The 25,700-nt window shown below is 36.6% G+C and overlaps 1 protein-coding gene and 1 non-coding gene across 9 annotated transcripts; both read right to left on the reverse strand.

Annotated features, from left to right (window-relative positions):
* Positions 1-9,217: 9,217 nt before the first annotated feature.
* LOC122062905 (cytochrome c-type biogenesis ccda-like chloroplastic protein) lies at positions 9,218-24,071 on the reverse strand. Of its 8 annotated transcripts, none has more exons than XM_042626584.1 (8): positions 23,833-24,071; positions 23,449-23,532; positions 22,770-22,837; positions 12,193-12,313; positions 11,996-12,091; positions 11,868-11,899; positions 11,537-11,698; positions 9,218-11,034 (listed from the first exon to the last, which is right to left on the reverse strand). In XM_042626584.1, exons 2-8 carry the CDS (start codon positions 23,480-23,482, stop codon positions 10,927-10,929), a joined length of 621 nt encoding a protein of 206 aa, XP_042482518.1. In that variant the 5' UTR covers positions 23,483-23,532; positions 23,833-24,071; the 3' UTR covers positions 9,218-10,926. The 8 variants fall into 8 exon arrangements, 7 of the variants coding, with proteins under 7 accessions (XP_042482518.1, XP_042482515.1, XP_042482517.1 ...); XM_042626581.1 differs by having other exon boundaries at positions 11,996-12,081; positions 12,179-12,313; positions 23,833-24,070; XM_042626583.1 differs by having other exon boundaries at positions 11,996-12,081; positions 12,179-12,317; positions 23,833-24,070.
* Positions 17,406-17,512, reverse strand: LOC122062910. Its single transcript, XR_006135134.1, has one exon. It is a non-coding gene; the product is annotated as a small nucleolar RNA R71 (small nucleolar RNA).
* Positions 24,072-25,700: the final 1,629 nt, after the last annotated feature.

Here is a 25,700-nt window from a genome sequence, read left to right on the forward strand (position 1 = left end):
ATTGGAACATATGATACCGATATAGATATAGCTCGGATACAAAATTATTCTTTTTTGAATTTGCAATATCCTTGATGATTTGATGAAATAAAACTTGTTACTAGTTTGGTTCAAACCATATTTAGAACCAATCAATTTGAAAAAAGTGTAATATGTTACAAGTGAAAAGAAAGGGTAATCTGGGTATTTAAAAAGATCAGGGGAGAGAAAGATGTAAAAATCAAAAAGCAGGGGAGTATCAGAAAAAGAGTAAAAAATAGGGAGTTTTAGTAAATATAGGCCAAGTGTAGGGGAGTGAGAGTAAATTCCCCTTGTATGTTTTCTTCTTAATTGAGATAGCTAATGCAACCTAGTCAAAAATTAAGTCAAGCTAGGGTAAGATTCAATAATTATTTATCCAAAATAAAAATAAAAAAGGGGTGTTCTCTGCCCGAGAGCATGGCTCTTGTTTTTTCACAAGTCTTTTGGTTCAATTTATGGGGGGTAGGAAGGTCATTTTACAAGGAGGAGGAGAGATTCAAACATAGGAGTGCTGGAGTGGGAGGCACACTTCCAGAAAAAAATCTTTCTTCCAAATAATATCTCTAACTATTTTATTTTATAAATGTTTCTTTAACTATTTTATTAATGTTTTTCTAACTATTGTGAGGTAATGAAACCTCTGTCTCAGGAAGCGAGGTCTCGTGATCAAACATTTGCCGTTGCACCTAACTTCTTGGGACCACCGCACGAGAATTTCCATCTCGGACTGACCCGATCCTATGTAAGTTGTATCATGGTGACCCCATGGACTAATCGGGTCAAAGATGTGAACGCCCTAAGTAAAAAAAAAAAAAAGGATAATAAAACTATACTTTTAACACCGGATTAGTCCAATAATTTATTAAGAACAAGGATGGATCCATTTGATAAAGGACCATATTCCATCTCATCATTGGTCAATTTTCCTACCAAAAGCACAACAATGATTAAACGAGAGTTGAAGTTTAAAAAAATTATCAAACCCGTACCTTCCATTTGATTGCATAATCAACACTCACCTCAAAACCTAGTGCCATTTGGAAGGCTAATGTTGCAAATGCAACCTTGGATATCTATGAAATGATTTGGATCAGCCACATGTAAAGTCAAGAAATATCCTCTTGACTTTACTTTAGTCCTCCTAGTGTGTGTATGCCATGTGAAAAGGATAATTTGCTAAATTTGACCATTGTTTTATACTCAGACTATCAATCATATACCATACCCCTATGCATATGTGTCCTATTGATATCCCTTCATATTTTTAGTCATCCATCATTTTGGTATGCTTCAGTTTTTTCAGTTTATTATTAACGGTGTGTTTGTTTGTAACCAAGATCAGACATTGTAACCATACTATGTTTATCCCCCTTAGGATGATGTGTCTCGCTTAGGTAAAGTGTCTGAAAATGTAATTTCGTAAGAAACTCTGATCTTCCAACTTTCCATCAAAGAATTTTTCTATGTATGGTTAATCGTTGTATAGATCTGTTGGCCTTAAGACCCCACTACTATTATTTGCAGTGGCATTCTCTTCATGACAAAAGGAGATTGGGGTTTTCATGGATCGAACCAGACTTGAATGCTATTCTACAGCAAGCTAATGAAGATGAAACCAGTCAGTCATTTACCAAACGGTAGTAAAGTTCTTAGCATCAGTCAGGCAAGCGGGTGAAGATTAAACCATTCATTCAGAAAATATTTCTTCTTTTGTGAAAGTAGTTTGGTTATTCTTCTTTTAATTAATTCTAAGAAAAAAAATTGTGTCTGATACGAGCTTGGAAGAACTCAACCCATAAATCGACGTACAAGGGGCAGGGACCCAAGACCATATCAACCCACATTAATTTCCTTTGGAAACCGATGTAGGATCAGTCCCCCATGTGGCTGATATATGTGATCATAATATACCACCACGTTTCTGAACCAGATGTCAATGGCGGTCCACTCCGAATTAAGTATTCTTTTTCTAGCGGCTCTCACTCTAGCACAAGGTCGCCTCTTCCGCTCATGGGTTAGGCTGGGGATCAGTTATACTGATACCACTGATATAGACACGAATAAAGAGAGAGAGAGAGAGAGGGAGGAGAAAAAATAGGGAAAATTATGAGGTTTGGCTAATTAGGATGTGGCCCAACTCTCGACTTTACGGAGGAAGCCATGACCTTCTCTCTCTCAAGAGAAAAAATGTAGGAACCAATTTATCCAAGTCTCCCCTCCTACTTTAACATTTTAATCAAATAAATACACGTACAATTGTGACTACCACAACTACCCACCTGCCACTCCTTTAACTTATCCTATAATTGTTAATAACTAATTAAACATTTCCCACTATTTATAAAACTTTCACTAATCACAACTCACAACTCACATAATGAAACATAAAGTGGTAAAAGCTAGTTTGTCTATGCATGTTTCATTCACTCCCCATAAACTATCCTTATCCTCAAAAACAACTAGGATTTCATATTTTGATAGGAAAATTTTCAATGAATGAAATCGAAATGGTCATCTGACGGCGTGCGAATCCAATTGTAGCTATAAACATTTTCTTGAAGAAAGTGGTGAATTGTACCTTCCTCTTCTTCTTCTTTTTTTTCTTCTCCCTTGTCGGTTGCTCTGGGTGCACAAATACGGTGGTTGTCATGGGCAACAACTCAATTTTTTTCAGTATTTCATTCAACAATGCTAGACTTCTTGCTTGAATACATATCACGAATCTTGCTGAAAATATGCCCATAGCATGTGAGTCACAACCGGCTCTTATACCATATCATAAGGGTCTAAAAGAGCTCAACCCCATAAACTAGGGATGAAACAAAGCTGGGCTGAGCCAAGTTTCTTAAAACCCCAACCCAACCCTAGGTGCCCAAAACTCAATCCAGGCCCAACCCAACCCTACCTTATTCACACTCAGGCCCAACCCTATTGAGCTCAGGTTTGGGCCGAGTTGACCCTTGTTCTGTAATTTTATTTTCCCTACAAAGGGTCACAAATTTTAAGCCTATACTTACCCTTATCTACGCCTAATTCATAAATTTACAGCAAGTAAAGTTGTCAATTTGGATACAAGATAGACCTATTAATCGCCTGGCACCCTATCCCTCCAGAAACTAGACACGCCCAATATTTCATGATTACTACTATATCTAAAGTCCATATCTATACATGATATGAGACACAATGACATCCAATGTAAAAAAATGGGGGAAATAGTTTGGCCATTTGGTCGTCTTAGCTCAATAGATAAAATTATGTGGCTTATGTAAGACATGATTTGGGTTGAAGTCATACAGGTACATGATGTGGGTTGAAGTCATACAAAAAACTTGTGTAATGCTTGTGTAACACATGAGGTGGGCCTAGGAGAAGGGAAACACTATTATTAAACACAAGAATAGATCAGGGTTAAATAGGGCTGAGTTGACCCTCATAACCGAGTTAGATAGGGTTCGGGCTTAGGGCGGGCCAAGGCAGGTTGAGCCGTCAAGGCCAAACTGATAACCTACCATAACCCTATCAACTTACAAGGTGGGGGGACCCAAGACCATATCAACTCTACGACACATCGGTAGATGCATACGAAAAGGCATAAACACATCAATTCTCTTTTTTTAGAAACTGATGTAGGATCAACCCCTATATGACTGATATGGGACCGATGTATGAAAAAACTCTTTCAAGCTTCATTTTTCCCCTGATAAGAAAAATCGATTGGGAGTAATCATAATAGCAAATATGGAAATATTTCTCTCTCTCTCTCTCCAAAAAAAAAAAAAAATTGAGTAGTCCACACCAAATTCCGACCAAACTCATTATATTTTCAAACAGTACAACCAAATTATTACTGAAAATTTCTTCCCCTCTCTTTCTTTTTAGCAGCAAAACTACATCTCCAACCAAGAGTTCTACCAGTACCAACCACTTCCGATCAGTTTCCTAGCTGACCTCTAAAAACTATTTTTATGGAATTATGTTACTAAGGCCAAAGTCTGATAAGTTTTTAACTTTTTTTTTTCTTCTATTATACTCCAAGTGAAATGGCATTTCAATCCCTAAGATTGCAAAGGCACATATGATGTTGAACATAAAAGAGAGATTAACTTAAAGTTGTAACTACCACGGTTACCAACAGATTATTTCTATCATTAAAGTTTTATTTTTTCATTTGGCTAATTCCCTTCAGCCTGACGTTTGTGAGTAAGTTACATGGGATCTAATATGAAAATTTCAACCTCATCTGACCTATCACGTAACATATATTTGTACCATCTATGAAATCCATAATCGATGTGTTTGAAAAAACCACTCCATGACAAAGATGTTATATACTCATGTAATGAAATCTAATGGCACTTATATAACTCTCAATTGCTTTACACCCAAAAAACTTTACTACATAACTTTTTTTAGCTAAATCTTTACAAACAATGTGGGTGTATAGACGACACGGCAAGCCACTTAAAGCCTCAAAGTATAGTAATATTTAGTTTTTTCTCAAAAATAAATTTAGGGGAAAAGTTTCCCACTACCCTAGGACAAAAATGAAACTGCACACCTCCAACTACATGTGCAAGTATGGGCTTGTCGTCTCGAGCCCGCCCTAAACCTGAATAGGGCTTGGGCTAAGATACCCTGGCCTTAATTAAGGGTGGATCAAGGTAGGAACTCATGGCCCTAAGTTAGGGTCAGACTGCCCTTCCTTCTTCCTCTTCTCCCCAGCCAAGCCCAACTTTTGCACTTCCCTTCCCCCTCCACATGGTTAGGTCAATCAGGTTTAGTCCGGCCATAAGGACAATTAGGGTTGGATTTTTGAGGACTTGAGTCAAGATCGGCCTGGGCATGGGCCCAACTAAGGGGATTCAAGGTTGGCCGGAGGTTATCAAAAGCCCAGCCCAACCTGACCCTATTACAGCCTTACCTCCAAGCATATTACTATTCCCCCTCCCCATGAAAATACCCTACATACCCCTCTTTGTTTCAAGGGTTTTCTTATAATACCCCCTTCCTTTGGTTGAAACTACACACGGGCTTTGTAGGGAACCCTCCTCCATAAAATTAATACAATAATGTGAGAGGGTTTCCCACGAGTATGAGGTGAATCTCCCACACCACACCAATGATGGTGTAGGTAATGGTATATCCACATGGTCCCACATCATCAAGATAAGAAAAAGAAATAATAATAATTAAATATATATATATATATAGGGGGTCATAATACACTGGTATGGCATGTGAGGAACTTTTTCTCTTCATTAATATATAAGAACATAGGATTCTTATCTTGAAAGGTACAAGTGGGTCCATAGAGCGAGCTCTGCACACAAAGAGAGACTTTTTGTGGAGGAAAGGCAACTTGGTACACAAGAAGCCATGTATGTGATTTTTCAAGATTCCAATTATTATTAGGGTAAAGATAAACACCATAAATCCACTTTGGAAACTCAACCAAGTTGTTGGTGGTGGATTTATACATATTAATGTTTGAATGTCTGATTAATTGGTGCTTCCAGTCATGTTTAGTACTTTCTAGTGATGTTTGTGCCATTGGAATGAATGCCAAAGTGAAAGTGGATTGGATAAGACACACCACTGTGTAGTGGGAATTTTTGAAAGAAAGTCAATTTGATCTTGCTGGGGTCTAAGTCTAAACCACACTAATTAGCATTTGAAGTTTGATAGTCTTTTTGTTAAAGAAAATCTTTGTAAATGGTTGGGAAGGCAGGGTCCAAAGTCCTCAACTTCAACCAGACAATGAGAACCATATTCATTGGCCAGGAGCATTGAATGATAACATCAAGCATAGATAAGGCTCTAAAGGGCCATCTTGCTTTCTACTTCCTTCCCACTCTTTTATGTTTTTGCTTTTCAGAGTCAGGGAAACCATTGATGATCGTAGGATTTGTTTAAATTTTCTTAGATTCCAATAAGGGGACAACGAAGTTGAAACATTTTTTTACCCTCAAGAAAGTGGACAATAAATATATATTATTGTACTTTGGCATTGGCAATGTTACTTTAGGAAATAATACATTGTTTTATAAGATTATAAGAGGAATGGTTCCCCCACCACCCACCAATTTAGAAAATATTTTTGTCCATCCCTTGTATCTCACAGGTGGAAGATCAGGAACTGCATGTTGCAGGACAGGAAAGGCTAGGGTCTATACTTAGTCATATGAAAAATTAAACCAAAATTAAGGTCAAACTTTTGAAAAATATTTGAAAATAAAGGATGAAGCTCAAATATAATAGATAATAGCAATACATGATGGGATTATGATTTGAATTCAGTATAAAAATTTTCAATTGACCAATGTGGCATATCCTAGTTATGAAATGATATAAATTACCACATCACTCTTTCACATGGTAAAACTAGATGTTTGAAACTTTCGTGATAAAACCATCCAAAGATAGGAATTACCGTGCGTCACAAGTGAAAATGCAACTACAACTACTAGAGGTAGGGAGGGGGGAAAGAGGGATGCCTTAACCAAGAGAATTGAACTCGTGACCTCTTGGGAGCCTGCAGTTCTCTTCCGGCATGACACCAAGTCTTCTCTTTTTTTTTTTTTGATACCCAGAGTGTCTGGATCTTTGACCTAACTAATCCCTAGGGTCACTGTGATACCGCTTACACAGGATCGGGTCAGTCTAAGATGGAACTCTTGTGCGGTGGCCCCAAGAAGTTAAGTGTAGGCGAAGATTTGATCACGAGACTTCACTTCCTAAGGCGGAGTACCGTGTCCCCTCCTGTTTTTTTGGTAAAAGTCTCGACATCTTCTTGATTAATTGTATATCTATTTGTTATGGATATGCCCTATGATCAGTGATCTAAAGACCCCTAATTAAACTGGATTGATCATGGAATAAAAATTTTCTTAGGCTTCGTTTGGTTGCAAGGGGAATGCAAATTTTTATGTAAAGTGGAATTTTTTTCCCAGGGGAAATAACTTTTAGATGTTTGATTGCAAGGAAAATATATTTTACATGTAAAAACAATTTCACTTATACAATAAAATTCCCTTTTTATTTCCCCACCAAAATAGGAAGAAAAAAATAAAATCCTACTCTCTCTCTCTCTCTCTCTCTCTCTCGCAACTCTCACCCCACTCATGGCAGACGATCTCTCTCTCTCTCACCCTGCTTGCAACTCTCATCTTAGACAATCTCTCTCTCTTCACTCAGAGCCACAAGCAACAGATGTGCTTCAAACGAAGTTGAATTTTGAGGACAACAAAGGAGGAAGTTGTCAGTCATCTAAGAAGACTCCATAAGGAACCAAATCAAGAACAAAATCTCTCAGTTGCAACTCGCAACCTCTTTCAATTCTCTCACAATGATCTCTCCAAAGCTCTCTCATTTCTCGAATCCCTTCGTCTCCTAGCTCAGTTCTCTGGATTTCTTTCTTTTAAATTTCTTTTCTTCCGAATTAAGCTAAAACCCAGCAAACATGAAGAAACGAAGAGAAACTATGAATCGAAGTGTCAAATTCGAGGGCTCCTGGAAGAAATTCAATGCATTATTTGATGTTGCAGAACTCCACCTCCATGAATTCTTGTTTGAAAAAAACCCATCTAAGCTCGAAGCTAAGAAGCTGCCCAGGTGAACAATTGTCAATGATCAAACACCAAGAAAGAAACGCTCCACCTTGCACATAGAACCCAAGAAGATCATCGATGCAGAGGTTTTACAAAAGACCCAATTCGTCTTACCAAGATCCAATGTTGATTGGGCTGTTGTGGTGAAGGTAGAGATCAAGGAGAAGAAGAAGCTACAAAAACAAGAAGCACAAGAGAATTCATCATCATAGGGTGAGGCTGTGAGATCGATACCTAAAATTCCTTATTTAAATTTGCCTCCACCACTATCGTGGGATGATGAAATTATGATTGATAATTGTGATTAAATGTTCATCGAGTTTCGATCTGAGATTATGCCATGGAAGTTGCAAGAACTATAATTTTGCTCTGTTTATATCTGTACATTCTTTGCCTTCTCGGAAGATTATAGGTTTATAGACATTACAAAAATTCATTTTCTCCGGACATTTATTATGATTATGTTGGGAGAATTTTGTTGCCGTGAAATTGAGACCCAAATTTCTGGATTTGTATTCCATGATTGATAAATGTAATTAAACTCTTCATATGAACTTCAATCTGAGATTATGCCATGGAAGTTGCAAGAAATTGTAATTTCACTTCACTTTTGTTGCAACCAAACAACTCAAAATGGGAAAAACATTCCTTCCCTTCGCTTCACTTCACTTCCCTTCCCTTCCCTTCCCTTTCCCATTTCCCTTGTAACCAAACGCAGCCTTAAGAAAAAAAAAACAATGAATTGAAATAGGAGACTTCATGTTGTGCAATTGAACAGAGTTATATAGAGATGGTCTTCCTCTTCTAGATAGCTGACCTTGGGAGAGTCCTCCTTCCATTAATCTTTTTATGTACTTTCTCACATTGAATTAGATTTGATTCTTGATGTATTTGGCAATTGGGTGGGTTTATTTCCAACCAATAGAAAACTTCGGGCCTGGGCTGAAAAAATTAAATGCAAGGTCGGATTAGATTGGGTTCCATTGATACTTTGGGCAAATTGAACCTCATATGGGCCCAAGAGTGAAAAACCAAAAGTAAACCTCAACTGATCCTATGTGTGCCCTAGGATATGAAATTGCATGATCTTAGCTGATCCCAAACCTGGTTAATAGAGAGGCGGGATTGAGGCCCAGACCGGCTCGGCCCAGCCCATCCCACCCCACCAAGCCAATTCTTTTTAATATATAGCTATGGTTTTGGAATCCATTGATCCCATTACAAATCAGCCGATATGAGATGTATAGTCACTACAACAAATTTGCCTTTTTATTACAGAAATTTTTCGTAGTTAACAATCTATACCGTAGCAATTGAAATATATACGATGATCATTATCCGTCGCATAACCGTCGTTAAGATTGCCGTCGTATTTGTTTACGACGGAATTATGGAATGCGTAGGTTTAGGTTATTAACTACAGAATTATTATGCCGTAGCTTAAAATCACATTTAAACGACGGTAAGTTACTGTAGTATAAAAAAATTTATTACTACGGAGTACAATACCGTAATAAAAGTCTCTTTTACTATAGAAATATTCCGTCGCAAAATGGCAATATATACAACGGATGCTTGGAAGTGTTGTAAAAAATTATTTTTACTACGGAAATATAGTCCCATCGTTAATAGTATATATATTTTTTTAAATAATTATAATTACATAAAAAATCCTTGTAATAATAATCCCTGTAATAAAACATCCACGAAAAAAAATATTGGGCATATCCCAAGCAAAAAAACTATGTAGTGACCATACTCTCTCCACACTTTGCTTCCCTTCGACCACAACTGGTGAATTGAAGCAGACATGAGTTGGTTTTAAATTTGAGGAGAATGAATAAAATTCCATCTGTTTCAAGCTTCAACAATTTGTAATTTTGAAGGTAAAATTAGTTTAAAGAAAGCAAGAAGGAAACAGAAACTCAACTGAAAAACAAGGGTTGGAATAAGGAAAAGAAAGAGAGAAATATTTAGTTGTGTAAAATAAGATGACTCTTAACAATAAAACCTCTTATCAAAAGCTGGAAGAAGAGCAATATCCCGGGAAGGGGATGACTGCACAAGATCCAATGAACTTAAAGACCATAGTGATTAATCCTCATCAGAAAGAAAACCACTTACAGATGAACCAACAGGCACCAATATATAGAGATAATACTTCCAAGCATCTGCAGTTCACTCACAGTTTTAATTGAGATACTACTGTAATAAAATTCAATCTGGGCTGATCCTCAGTGTTCCACAGAAAAGGACTTGGAAGGGCTGAGACTTTGAACCTTCCAATTAGGGATGAGAGAGAAAAAAGTAAAGTCTCTCTTGCTGGGTCCTGAAATGGCTATTCGATAATTACGCACACCAAGATATTTATTACCATTGGGAATGCATAGGCACACAATGACAGAGAAGCTATATTTTTGGTTTTAGAAGAGCTCCACAGTTAAAGTCCAACCAAAATTTAATTCAATGAAGGATGTATGGATATTCCTTCTAACGACTAGTTCCTATTAATGTTCAGTTCAAAACTTCAAATGCATCTTACCCAGATTTTCTTTGAAATTAGAATCTCACTCATATTCACCCAGCAACCTCTTAAATACTGGTAAACAGAAAAACAATTTAAAAAAAATAATAATAGTAATTTATGATAAAGAGGAATGCATGCATAAAATATTAACTGCAACTAACACCCACTTAATACCATCTAATTTGATAATAATGTTGTTTGTAGATAGTAAAATGTTTGGAGTAACCTAAAAATGGGGTTGATTTGATTATACAAGTGGAAGGTGTAAGAGTACACAAGGAATTAATTGTTCAAGTACATTACCATTTTAAAGATTTTTTATATAAAATTTGTAGCTTCAGTTTTGGAACAAGCCCATTTTGGTATAGTCTAGTCATATTCACATTTAAATACTTCCTAAGTTTGGGTGTTTTGGAAATTATAATATGAGAAAAGTGGATGGCTATCAAGGAGAGAGAGAGAGAGAGAGAGAGAGAGTGTTTTTTAGTTGTAAGGAGAGGCAGAAGACAGACAACACATACATATATGTTTTGGTGGATACTGTGTAATTAATTCTGTCCTCATTGATGTCAAATCGTGCTGAGGTAGAAGCTCACACCATAGGTGTAAGAAGGAATGAAACGTTTGGGACTGAAAGCCAACTGTGAGACCCAAACAACTTTTACATCTTAATCTAAAGAATTATGAGTTGAGGGGGAAAACAGAAGTTAGCATTTCAATTCAATTCTCTGTTTTTTTTCCCTCTTTAAGGAATGGAAGTAGTTCTTCCTAAGGAAACTTCCAATCAAGGAAGGGTGAATTACTTGAAGGGAAGTTAGCTGCAGCAGCACGGGGGTCAAAATTGTTGAATAATGAGGGAAGCTGTATTTCAATAATCTGCACCAATAGCCACCAACATGAACCTTATAAAACTAGTCACAGGGACTAGAATAAAATCAAACAGGATGGTATTTTAACTGAAATTCAAAAATAGACCGTCAATATCATTTAGGAAATTTCAGAGAAATATATAGGTGTATACATGAAGACACAAATAATTTCTAGACTTTCAATAAGGTGATAAATCAGTAATTGCACCTTTACCGTCTCAAAGGCCATAACTCAAAACTGTCTTATGACTTGTTACTTTGCCAGTAGAAAGTTACTCCTTTGAGGGCAGAGAAATCAGAGATTTCCACCAGAAAATACCATCCGAAAATGATGGATGAAGATTCTTTAAAACAATTTCATACTAAAATAGAGAACAATGTTTGCTTAAATTTCAATTACTCCAAAATATTTAAAATAATCATTGGAAATCAACCAAAAAAAAAAAAATGGAGAACATAATGAGTCAACAACAAAAATAATCCCTAATTATGTCCGAATGGCTAATTACCTCCAGAAGATTCAAGCCCATGATGACAGCCAAGCCAGAGGCAGCCACAGGTAGCCCCTGCCCAATCTGTCCATAAGCCTTGCCAGCGAAAGAGGCAGTTATTCCTAAGATCGCTAATGTTGTTGCCAATCCCAATGAGAATGCAACTGAATCCCCAACAATCTACCAAAAGCATTAGTTTGGTTGAAGAGTTTAATTAGCCTGACTAAAGATGGAAATGAAAGTTTTCTCTGAGAAACTCAGTAAGCAGGAAAAACACAGGGGAAACTAGGAGTCTAAGACTACAGAAAGAATATGAAAAGTGGTCAAATTTGTTAATGAGAGTTGTTACCTCAGCTCGGCTTTTCCCAGAGCCAAATGCTCCTGGATGATTTCCAACAATACCTCAAATCAGCATGGACCATGAAAAAAGAAATGAAAACACACTGCAATCAGATTTCAGGGTCAAATAATGCTTACTGATGTAACCAAGGGTAAGTGGTAATACACTTAATGTACAAGGGGATAGGCTGGTGACAAGCCCTGCCCCAAAGATAACCACTAAACTGGGAAAATGAATAAACAACAAACAGTCAGAGCACTATGTATTGATCATTTGATCTTCCAATATTAAATGCAAATATAACTAACACAAAATTCAACCTGGTAACACTGATCGAGTGCTGACAGCTGGTCCTGAACAGCTTCATTAGCCTGCTGTCCAGATGAATACAAGAAGCCTCCAAACCAATCTCCAAGGCCTGTAGCAGCCAAAGTTGGGAAAAATGCTGCTCCTTCCTTCCTTGAAGGAAAATAATTCCAGTTCCTGAGGTTATATACACAAAGTAAAGCTTGCATATAACTGACATAATAATATGATCTGTCAAATATCAATTACCTATCCTGTTAGGAGAAGTGAAACATGAAATTTTAGAAATGAAGAAAAGGAGACAAGTAATTTTCAGTAAAATTAATTTGGTCATAGCAAGTTAGAAAGTAAATTTTCTCAGTAATCAAATTCGATAAAATATATGGAAAGTAGCTTGAACCACAATTCATAGCAACTACAAGACAAAAGCTTGTGAATCTGAATGAAAGTTACCTTCATCAGAAACAAAGCTAACATACAAATGCTTGGTTTGGATTTTTGGTATTATTTGATCAATTGAAACAACTTACTTTTCTGACTTTCAGAAAACTCTCGTTGTGAAACTATCACAAAGTTCAATGCTAAGTGAAAGTACTAAGGAACCCAAAATCCACAAATGCATTAATCAGAGTTATGGCTGCACAAAGGGCCATCGTGGAAAGGAAGGGGGAGTGAATGTAGAAACCTGGAAGTAGAGGTTATTAGAAGTTAAGACATGGCACAGATCATGTTTGTGGTCGATCACAATATTTGCTGATCCGACATTTCATTTTATAAGATTAAAAACTCAACATCAACTAATGATCAAGTCAACTAAGCCTTATCCCAACTACTTGTGTCAGCCACCCAAATCCTCTATCTCTGTTCCAATTAAATTCTACAAGTAATACAGACAGTATTGGTCACATTGGGGTCTGGTAAGAGAGAGAGAGGAGGAGGAGGATGATCTCACCATCCCTGCCTCCCTGATTAAGAACATATTAGGAACATCTATGCTAACACATAAATTAAGAACATATTAGGAGACTATCTACAAGAGTGGTCAATAAACAAGTCAAAATTCTCTCTATACTACAGTAAAGACCAAGTTTTGGAATCAAAAGGAAATAACCATTGAACGCCTTTACAAAGCCATTTGAATAACTGAGTTTTCATTTCTAGAAACATAATTGAATGCTTCATATTCATATAACTAGAGTTACAGAGTGTTTCTTCAGAAGCCACTATTGAGCTTTCAAGACTTGAAATTAAGCTCATCATTTAATCTACAATGGCAGAGGAAATGAAGGGAAGCAAAAAAAGAAATTACAAACAAATTAACATTTCCAAATATTAGATGAGAGATGTGAGTTATTTCAGTGGTTATATCTTCTTTTTGCCTGTTACCCTGCTCTTTAAGGTTTGTTTTCTTGGATCTAATAGAACTTTCTCAAAAAAAAAAAAAAGAGTACTTATCCCAAAATCGGAAATTTCATTGAGCTCATAAAATTAGCGAGAAAAGATATCTCCCCCACCAGTTAAAACCCCACTTTCAAAAACCTAGGCCACATAACCCTTCACTGTACAGTGCCATTAAGTCATTCACTAGTTGATCAAATAGACACATTTCAAGCATGCTCGGCCCTAATCCGACGAGCAAGCTGGATATCTAAAGGTAGAATAAAGGTAGAAGAAGAAAACAAAAGATGAGAATAAATAATAATTATTTACTACTTACGCTAACAGAGCATCAAAATGGAACCTGCAACGGCAGAAAAGAGAATCAAAAGGGTAGCCGATTTCCGAAGGCGGAAAACTGCAACGGCGGATGAATCACAAAGAACTTGCAACGGCGGAAGAATCAAAGAACTTGCAACTGTGGAAAAATCCTTCTCAGCAAAATCTCAGAACCTGCAACTGCGGAAAACTCAGAACCTCACCGTCGCCGCTATTTTTCTCCAAGGTTTGATTGAATGAGATCGTATCTTGAAGGGGAATGTGGAGAGACATAGTGGGAGAGAAACCCACCTTATTATGCATTTTCGGGGTGAACGGTTTAGCGGGAAATGTATTTTACTTTACTTACGAGAGCATATACTACGGATAATTTTAAGTGTCGTATATAATTAACTATATACTACCCTCCACTAACTCCCATCGTATAAAATATATTAAACACTACGGAAGTTTTAACAATGTCGTATAAGTTAGGTATCTACTTGTACTACGAATATTATATATAATTTACTATATACTACGGAAACATTTTACCGTATTATATGCTAACCAGATACTATAGAATTTATAAAACCGCCGTATAAATTAAGTATATACTACGGATATTGTAACCCTGTCATATATAATTAAAAATATACTAAGGTAAAATGTAACCGTCATATAAGATTACCTTTTACAATGGTATTATTTTACCGTAGTATATACTAACTAGATACTACGGAATTTATAATACCACCGTATAAATTAAGTAGATACTACGGATATTGCGACCCTGTCGTATATAATTAAAAATATACTATGGGAAAATTTAACCGTCATATCATATAATCTTTTACAATGGTATTATTTTACCGTAGTATATACTCACTAAATACTACGGATATTTTAGTCTATCGTATATGATGATTTTATATAATGGTACATTTATACCGTAGTATATGTTCTCAATTACCATGGTATATAGTTACCGTATTAAAAAAAGTGTAGCAATTGACCATTTTTCTTGTAGTGAGTTGAAATCTCAGCCTATGTAGCTAAAAAATTTTAGGACTGAATTTCCCTACACCCATAGTGATTGGGTGCTTAAAATACCCATATGGGGTATCATGAAGGTTTCTTGGGAAAGGTGCAAAAACCCTATAGGGGTTTGTGAACCTAGAAAAGAGTGATGAATTTTACCACCGATTGAAAGAAAATGATCCACTATCTATGGCATTGAAGTTCTATGTAAATCTAGGTGGGTTGCTTCTAGTGAAGGAGTATCAAAGATGGCCGATCAAAAGGGTGAGGTTTCTTTTGCCCAATAATATTGGCAGATTTTTTCTTTCTTTCTTTTTTTTTTTTTTACAAAGTTTTCCTTCACTATGTTTGTGAGGCTCCGCAACTTTAACTTAGGTTTTTTTTTTTTTGGAAGGTGGGGGTGTGGTCCCTACTTTTGAATGACACAAGGAAGGAATGTGCCATAAAATGATGGGAGCAGCTAGGCATTGGGATCCACATTTCACCCTCGTCATGCCTTTCTTATGCGGTTAGAGTGGAACTCTTCAACTCCATTACATTAGTGGAACATATTCCATTTTACTATTTTTTTTATTTATATTTTCATTATAATATATAATAAAAGAGAGGTATGAGAATTCGTTTTCTATTTGTATGATGTGCAAATCTAATTTTGTGGGGATGAAGCCTCTCTTCCTCTCCTCCTTTCTTCTTCTAGGTTTTTAGATGTGCTCTTTTTTTCTCTTTAATTCTTTGTCTTAATTTTTTATGCAAGTGCTTTTATAATCTTTTTTTTTTTATTAATACAAGTCTTTTATTTTGATTAATGGAAGCCTTTTATTTTATTGTTCAAGTTTTTTAAAGGTGTAATAATTTTAATTTCCAGTTCTAGGTGATAAGAACAAGTTGTAGAGTATCTCTTTCAAGTTTAGTTTTTCTTTTCTAGATTTGTTTTCTCTAGGTCTAGTAATTTTAGATTTAGTTCAATTCAGATCTGGTTTTTAGGGCTGGTAGTATTTCAAATTTCAACTAAGTTTTCAAGTTTAAGTATCGAAGTTCAGGTAAGTAGGCTTCTACATAAGTCTTCTCATCCCCTCTCATCCCCTCTTCTTGCTACGCATAATTCTTAAATCAGGTTTTAAATTTTCAGTTTTACATTATTACTTTCCTTTTCCCCTAAGGTTCATGACAAGATTATGTGTTGGCTTTGCCCCTCTCTAGCCATGCAACCATCCTTTTACTTTGATTATTTATATTGCATTCCTCTCTCTAAAGCCAAGTAGAAAAGCCCTTTGTAAGAGTAACTCTCTGGTCAAATAGGGAAACTCATATTATTTATGATGCATCCCTTGGGCTAAGTAGAGATACCTACTTGTGTGCCTCTCTCTAGCTTTATTCCCGTTTTTATTTTATTTATTTACTTTTCAACACTTTTACTTTCAATTATTTCTTTTTAATTGCGTAGTTTGAATTTTTAAATTCCTAGATGACGAATGGTTAGGTTTTTAATTTCAATTTCAATTACAATTTCCCTAGATGTGTTGGTTAGGACATTTCTAGATGCATTTATGTTAGGACGGTAGTTAAAAGTAGATCACCATAATCAATCATTACACCTTCACATTACTAAAAAAAACCTAAAATAAAGTGGTTGTTCTCCTTGTGTTCGACCTGTTAGCTACATTGATCCGTACGCTTGTGGTTACTTTTAAATCTCAAACAAGTTTTTATCGTCATTGCTAGGGAGACAGTTTCATGTTATTTTTTCCTTGCTTTTGGTAAATTGGAGTGCTTTATTTTCTTTTTCTTTCATCATTTATTGAATTCTTAAGAAGAACAACTTGCAATAATAGTTGTATTAGTGGAGATCCAAGCCTCAGTATAATAAAGATAGGTTTCACTCTGTAGCAGTACCTAAGAAATTGAGGAACCCTGGATCCCTATTGGTAAGTTCACAAAAAGCCAAAAAAAATAAAAAAAAAATTCCATTCTTTTGTTCTAGTCTTATTCTAGTTATGGATAGTGTCCTGTTGCTGAGTGTTGGGTGGGTACGTAATACAATGAATCGGTTAGAAAGAAGAAATCCAACAAGATATGGATCTTATACGTATACTCTCATCAACACCTTTCATTATGGGAGACCTAGACCAACAACAAAACCCTCCTCCTAAATCTCTAAAACACAGGTTCTACCCTACTAGATCAGCCCAACCTTCCTACATAGTTCTATTACAAGCCCAGGGCAATAATTTTGAGCTCAAATCTCAATACATCACTATGTTGCCCCACTTCTATGGGCTGACCTCTGAGGATGCATACCTATTTCTAAGGGAATTTGAAAAGGTATGCGTCCTAATTAAGATCCAACAGTTTTCTGATGATGCTGTTAAGCTTAGGTTCATCACTTTTACATTAAAAGACCATGCTAAGAAGTGGTTGTATGGGTTACCCACAAATTCTATAACCACATGAGAACAATCCACAGTTGTTTTCCTCAAGAAGTTTTTCCCAACTCACAAGACCAATAAGCTTAGAAGTGATATCCTTCAGTTTAGGCAAAAGGTTAATGAGTCATTTTCCAAACTTAAAGAGAGATTCAAAGATCTACTCCAAGAATGCCCTCACCATGGCCTAGACTTATGGCATTTATGTCAAATAACTTATGAGAGTATTGATTACCCAACTAAACAAATGATAGAGTCTATGTGCCCAGAAGGATTCACATTCTTTACAGATGAATGAAAGGCAAGGGAATTCTTACTTGACTTAACTGACAAAACCTGTGAGTGGAAATCATCCCAAGAGAGTGAAAGAATCATAAGAGATAAATGATATTTTGTGTATGAGATAGTAGCTAAGGAAGCTCACTTGGATAACCTAAACAAAAGAATTGAGGCGATTGTTCCTAGAGTGCGACAATCAACCAATATGAATAAGATGTGTGCTTGGTGCCAATCTCCTGAAAATGTTATAGAAGAATGCCCCAACACCTCTGAGGGCACTTCCAATGACAGTGTTAATGCCTTATATCAAAATAATCTATATAGTAACACTTACAATCCAGGGTGGAGAAATCACTCAGATTTCTCTAGGAACTAGAGGAACCAAATAGGGCCTTCCAATTTCCATAATCAAGGTCAATGAGGACCCCAACGACCTCAACAGTCTTTTTCCCCAAATACTTTGCCTAGGCCAAATGTAGGACCTTAGGCTAGTTTTTCTAGGCCCCCTCACCTATCATCTTATTAGCAACCCCCTGGGTTTACCAACACTGGAGAGGCAAGTAGATTGAGTGACTTGAAAAAAAATATAACCCTTTTTATGATAAGCTATCAAAATCTTACAAGAGAATTCACCCAAATTGTCTTAATTTGCGAGAGAGGGAGAAAGGAACTTTACCCAATCAACCAGAGTCTTAACTCTAGGCATTAACTTGTTAGTTCAAAAGCGCCACCTAATGTATCATTGAATGTAGTACAAGGTCAGACCCAACAAGGGCCCTCCAACCAATATCCTGTTATTTATGCCCTTAGGAGTGGTAAAGAGTACCAATAGAGTGTGCCTAAATCTCCCCTATCTATTACTCCTATTAACTCTCCTTCTGTTGAGGACACAAGTGTGCCTCCTGTTCTAGTTCGTCTGATGAACCTAAATCAACTAAAAATGATTTGGCTGAGAAAACCAAATATGATTCTTCTGAAAAAGAGTAAATCCCCAACAGTCTTTATGTTCCTCCTATCCCCTTTCCTAATCGGTTGGTAAAGAAAAAGAAGACTACTTCCACAGAAAAAAATTTATAATGAACATCCCTCTTTTGGATGTCATATCCCAAATCCCCGCCAATGCAAACATTCTGAAAGATTTGTGTGCTCACAAATGTATCAGGAGTGTGCCCAAAAAGGCGTTCTCGGCAGGTAGCATTAGTTTTATAATTACTCAGTCTATAGCAGCCAAGTATAAGGATCTAAGGAGCCCTTCCATAGCTTATGTCATAGACAACACCTACATTGAGCATGCCTTACTTGACCTTGGTGCAAGTGTGAATCTTTTGCCTTACTATGTGTATAATTAACTAGGATTGGGAGAATTGAAAGCCACTGGAACTGCTCTTCAGTTGGCTGATAGGTCTGTTAAGATTCTTAAAGAAATGATTGAGGATGTATTACTTAGGGTGGGGGAATTTATTTTTCCTATTGATTTCATTGTTTTAGACACCCAATCAGTTGTCAACATTCATGACCAGATCCCAATCATTCTTGGTAGATCGTTCCTTGCCACCAGTAATGCCATAATCAATTGTAGGAACGGTACCATAAAAGTTTCTTTTGGAAACACTTATGTGGATTTTAATGTTTTTAGGTTGGGTAAGTAACCTAATCCCCATAAAAAGGAAGTTCATAAGCTCCAAGAAATTCCAGATTCCATTAGGACTTATTTTGATATTTACTTTGATTCTGAATTTCAAGCGTATGGAACAATTGGGTGAATTTGATGAGGGAATTATGCCTAAAGTTTGGAGTCTCCAACCACCTGTAGAGCCCATTGGACCCTTATTTACCTTAATGCCTAAGCCTTCCAATGTTGAACCTCCTAAGCTTGAGTTGAAGGAGTCGCCCTCCAATCTTAAGTATGCTTTCTCAGGTAAGGATCACACTCTTTCTTAGGTAAGGATCACACTCTTTCAGTCATCATTGCTTCTAATTTGACTTCAAGTGAGGAGGAGCAGTTGATTGAGCTTCTAAAAGGAAATAAGGAAGCCATAGGATGGACCATAGTTGGCATCAAAGGAATTAGCCCTTTTATTGTTCAACATCATATTTATCTCATTGAGGGGTCCACCAAACCTTCAATGGAACCCCAGAGAAGGGCTAACCCAGTGATGAAGGAAGCCATTCAAAAAGACATACTTCAATGGATGGATAATGGGATCATTTATCCCATTTTGGAGAGGGGCAAGCATTTTTTACATTTTTGTAATAGATCATTTGAGGCCCTCATGAAGAAATATCGGATCACCCATAAGCTAGCTACACCTTGTCATCCCCAAACTACTAGTGGCCAGGCTGAGGTATCCAATAGGCAGATTAAACAAATTTTGAAAAAGATTATCAACCCTAAGCACAAGGATTGGTCTCTTATACTTATGGATGCCTTGTGGTCTCACAGAACTGCTTTCAAGACTGATCTTGGACAAACTCCTTACCACCTTGTGTATGGGAAGGCATGCCATCTTTCAGTTGAGTTAGAGCATAGATCTTTTTGGGCTATAAAGAAGCTGAATTTTGTTCTGCCTACTATTAGTACTTGTAGCGGACTCCAACTAGTAGAGTTGGAGGAGCTTCGCAATGATGCCCATGACAATGCTAGGATTTATAAGGCAAAAACCAAGGCCTTTTTTTTTATATAGGTAAAACCAGCTTTTCATGATAGACAAATCCTTAGAAAGCCTTTCATACCTGGTGATAAGGTTATGCTTAACAGTTCTAGGTTGCATATTTTTTCAGGCAAGTTGAGATCCCCCTGGGATGGTCCTTATGTTGTGCAGACTATTTTTCTTTTGGTGTTGTTGAGGTGCTGAACCCTAGTACAGGTGCAATTCTCGAGGTTAATGGTCAATAGTTGAAGCCGTTCATTGAGTTGCCATCTTCTGCTCTAGAAGAGGTCATGGCTCTCCATGAACCTCTTTACATAAATGACTTTTACTTTGGTATGACCCATTTGCATTGTCTTTCCTTTTTATTCTTTCCATGTATTAAGGACATTGCATGACTTAAGTGTGGGGGAGGGAAACCGGTGTTTCTTTTTGTTTTTGCTTTTTCTCTTTCTTTGGTGTTTGTTTTTCTTTTTGTTTTTTATCTTGCTAAGGATGAAGTCCTACTTTGATTTTTGGCTAATGATCATACCATTCTGTAGCTTGATGTAAGAAAGTAATAATTTTGATTAAGTTACCCATCTTGAACACATGAAAACCTTGTTGAGAAAAAAGAAACAAGCATGTGTCTTAAGATGGGGCGCTCTTTTGAAAAATAAGAAACCCTTATTTTACGGTGTTGGACTGTGTTTAAGTCTGTGGGTTCCTTGTACTCTTGATTTGGAGTTAAAAATTTCTTTCTAGATTGCCATGAGTTAACAAATACACAATTTTAAATGAAGTGTGGAAAGTGATATAAAAGTTAATTTTATTGGAACTAGATAAGGATTGCGTCTCAGGAAGCATGGTGTCTTGATCGAAACTCTTAAGGAAGAAATTTCTGAAAGAACTCTAGCATCACTGTCTATGTGGGCATATTCAAAATGCAAAGCTATATAATAACTTGGGTGTCTGGTGTTTGTTCCACCATGTCATTCAAGCCAACAGTAGTGGAGTAGGATAGAGTTTATTATTAAAAAAAAAAAAAAAGGAAAGTATGTGTAAATGTCTTCAATGCCTTGATAACATGTTTGGTCAAAAAATACTCCAACGCCTTAATCCTTGGTTCCCTACTACTTCAAAAGTGGTATTAGCTTAAGATAATGATGTTTTGAAAGAAACAAGGTGATTTCCAAATTAAGAAATATGCTAGTGCCTGGAATTGATATGGGATAATAAAAATTCAAATTTGGGGGTCCCTAGATCAAGTGTAAGAGGAATTACCTTTGTCCGAATCGGTATGGCCCTTACCTTTAGCCAAGATTGGAATTTTTTTTTTTTTGAATTTTGGATGTATATTCACTGTAAGCACTCACGAGACACAACTCGTCCTCTAGGGGTAACCTAGTGGTTTAAAGACTTATTGCACATGCTAAGTGCAACTATGATTCATACAAAAGTGAGTTAGGTTTTTTTGTTGTTTATCTTTTTATATTCTTTTTGCTTTGCTCGAGGACTAGCAAAGTCTAAGAGTGGGAGAATTCTGATGAGCACATTTATATGTGAAATCTTAGGTTTTAAATTTTCAGTTTTATATTATTGTTTTCCATTTCCCACGGTTCATGGCTAGATTATGCGTTGGCTTTGCCCATCTCTAGCCATGGAACCATCATTTTACTTTGACTATTTATATTGCATCCCTTCTCTTAAAGCCAAGTAGGAAAGCCCTTATAGTAACTCTTTGGTCAAGTAGGGAAGCTCATATTATTTATGGAGCATCCCTCGGGCTAAGTAGAGATACCTACCTGTGTGCCTCTTTTTAGCTTTATTCCCATTTTATTTTATTTATTTTTATTTCAGCACTTTTACTTTCAGTTATTTGCTTTTTAATTGCATGGTTTGAGTATTTAAATTCCTAGATGACAAATTATTAGGTTTTTAATTTCAATTTCAATTCCAATTTCCCTAGATGTGTTGGTTAGGAAATTTCTAGATGTATTTATGTTAGGACGGTAGTTAGAAGTAGATCACCATAATCAATCGTTACACTTTCGCATTACTAAAAGAAGCTTAAAGTAAAGTGGCTGCTCTCCTTGTGTTCGACTCATTAACTACACTGATCCTTACGCTTGCGGTTACTTTTGAAATTCAAACACCGAGATCGTCAATATTCGCATTACTAAAAGAAGCTTAAAGTAAAGTGGCTGCTCTCCTTGTGTTCGACTCATTAACTACACTGATCCTTACGCTTGCGGTTACTTTTGAAATTCAAACACCGAGATCGTCAATATCATAGTTACAACTGTGAATTTTATCCATAGAACCACAATCACACACAATTTCATGGGCACTTGCACGTGTCCTAACCTTACTTGACTTACCTTACACATCTCAAGTCCATTAGTTCACCATCCATCATTAAGATATTCAAAATAAGAAAATAATGCACATCCACAACCAATTGATGCATGAACATAGAAGACAAGCAAAAGGAAAATATATGAAACATTCCAAAAAGAAAGGTCAAGGCACCCACTCACCTGGTAGTCGGGGTTAGAACAATCACTTCTTTGAGTTGGGTAGATTCCCGCACTGCAATTCAATTTCCCTATTCCATAACATACTTAGGTTATCAAGTATATAACCAAATTCGTATTGTTAGTCTAATTTAATTGGTTATTCTTATTCCCATTCCCTTTCATTAAATTTCTATTTAAGTAAGAATCCTATTCAATTTCATAATTTCTAAGATTGAAGCCCATGGATAAACCATCAATTAAGGGCTATACTATTCTTATTTCATGTCTTTAGTAGGTTCAGTATGGTACAGGGCAATACAGTGGCCTTTCTAGCCTCTGAAAACTCAACAGGCTGGAGATCTCTAGAGCCAATCGTCTTGCCTGTGTTCTCCTGCCTGCTATCCTTTTTCTACAGAATTTCGATTCTGCCAGTGTTTTGCAGAATTTAAACTCTGTATTTCATGCATACACCTCTGTTTTAAGGTTCCATTCACATATTAACATTATAATACCTAAATTCAACTCTCTACAAGTCCATTCACAATTTTTCATACTTAATTTTCTTGATTTATGCATGGAATTCAGCAGGAATTTCCAAATTTCCTCAAATTCAACTAGTTTTCTTTAATTCTAGCTTTAATTCCAGGAATTCCAATGTTAATTACTTGATTAGAGATGGGGTACTAATGCTTTGACTTACTAATTTGGTGTTCCATCTTCAATTCAGCTTGCATGCAACGAATTTAGCTTAGATTTCCCTTGCATGAGCCTCTAAACCACAAAGCTGTAAAATTTAAAAGGAATTTCACTTCAATACAGATTAAGTCTCTGTTCTAAGTATTTTGAAGAAATTTTAGTCTTCCAACCCTATTCGGCCTTAATTAGTGAAATCCCATTTTCAGATTTTGAGAAATCCTTCCCATGCACATCTTTAGGACAATAATCATAAATATTTCAGTCCTAAAGTCATATTGAATTTCAGATTTCAGCTTAATATTCCCTATTCAACCAAATCGGCTAACCCAAGCATCATCCTTCAACCTTAATTTTATCATTTCAGTCCATACATTGGTTAGATTCTTACCTTGAGGAAGAATCAAACAGTTGTTGTTCCAAAACCTCACATCTCTCTCTTGATTTCTTCCTCCTCTTCTTTACTTCTCTTTTCTTTTTTCTTCTTTCTCTCGTATTGTGCTTGCTGCTCAAGGTACAATAGAGGTTTGAGCTGCTATTCAGTGGTCTCTTTCTCTCTCTTCTTCTTTCTCCCTTTTCCTTTTTTGGTTTCGTTCTGTTCTCATCAGTAAAGAGAAAGGCTGAACCAACCTTTCCTCTTGTTATATCCCTCTCTTAACCGACTTAGCTATATATATATATATATAATTACAATTAATGATGTAATTATTCCTAACTTCTATTTATATGTAATATTAACTTGTTCTATCTTCAAAATACTTAAAGTGTGTGTGTGGGGGGCCCATAGAATCAGAAATTCTGATTCCGCCAAGCTAACAGGCATGTCTGTCATTCCTAGGGCTCTTCCATCGGTTGGGTTAAAACCAACCCGTTTGATCTAAACAACTCTCTATTACACATAACCCCTATTATAGGTATATTTTACATGTTAGCCCATGCCCGTATTGGCATTCTCTACCTAGTATCTTGCCTGTCCACAAGGAAGATAGGGAAATGAAATTAGGGTGTTACATGTGGTGCAGGGATATTGCTTGTCACTCCAAACGGCCTTTATTTGTCTTCATCATTCCGCCCTGACTTCCCCTGTACCAACAACATTACTGAATATGGAGCTTGTGCCTTGGGACTGGAAATAGCTCTAACCATTGGGGTGAAAATGATCAAGGTATATGGAGATTCAGACATTGTCATCTATCAAACGCAAGGAAAGTGAAAGACCAGAGATGAGAAACTGAAGACGTATCAAGAACATCTGGAAGAGATCATTGGACACTTTGAGAACATCTCATTTGAATACTTCCAAAGGGATAACAACCGGTTTGCCGATGCTCTTGTAACCTTGGCTTCCGTGGTAGAGTGCAATCATATGGTTTGGATCTGACCATACTTTTTAGAACAAAGAAACAAGCCCATTTACAAAAATACAGTGAACTCTCTCACCATAGATGGCCGGTCTTGGTTTGTACACATAATGGACTTCATAAGGGAAAAGAAATATCCAGTTGAAGCTACAAATGGGGAAAAGAAATTCCTTAGGAGAAATGCTACCCAATTCATTCTCCAAGGGGACTTTTTATATAAGAGGTCGTATGATGGGATATAATTGTTGTGTGTAAATGAAGATCAAGCTAGAACAATCATGGAGGAAATTCATCAAGGCCTTTGCGAACCCCATATGAATGCCAAGATGCTAGCCAAGAAGATTCTTAGATTGGGATACTACTAGAACATCATGGAAGCTGATTGTGTGGGTTTTGTCAAGAAACGTCATAAATGTCAAATATTTGCCAATATCATATACATCCCACCAACGGAATTGTACTCACTCAGTTCTCCCTAGCCATTCTCTACTTGGTGCATTGACGTCATAGGGAAGATCAACCCCAAAGCATCCAACATGCATGAGTTCATCCTGGTGGCTATTGATTACTTCACCAAATGGGTAGAAGCTCAGTCATATACAGTCCACACATATGCCAAGGTAGAAAAGTTCATCCAAGAAAATATCATATGTCGATATGGAGTGCCCCAAGAATTGATACCGGATAAAGGATCCCATTTCTGGGGCAAAACTGACAAGATCAGCACAAAGTTTGATATAAAGAGACATTGCTCTACCACCTACAGGCTGCAGACCAATGGGGCAATGGAAGCAGCTAACAAAAACATCAAGGTCATCCTCCAGAAAATGGCTGAAACACACAAAGATTAGGTGGACAAGCTGCCACTTGCTTTATGGGCATATTGGACTTCTGTACG

Source organism: Macadamia integrifolia, unplaced genomic scaffold, assembly GCF_013358625.1.
Source record: "Macadamia integrifolia cultivar HAES 741 unplaced genomic scaffold, SCU_Mint_v3 scaffold1144, whole genome shotgun sequence".
In the NCBI taxonomy this organism is placed as follows: Eukaryota; Viridiplantae; Streptophyta; class Magnoliopsida; order Proteales; family Proteaceae; genus Macadamia; species Macadamia integrifolia.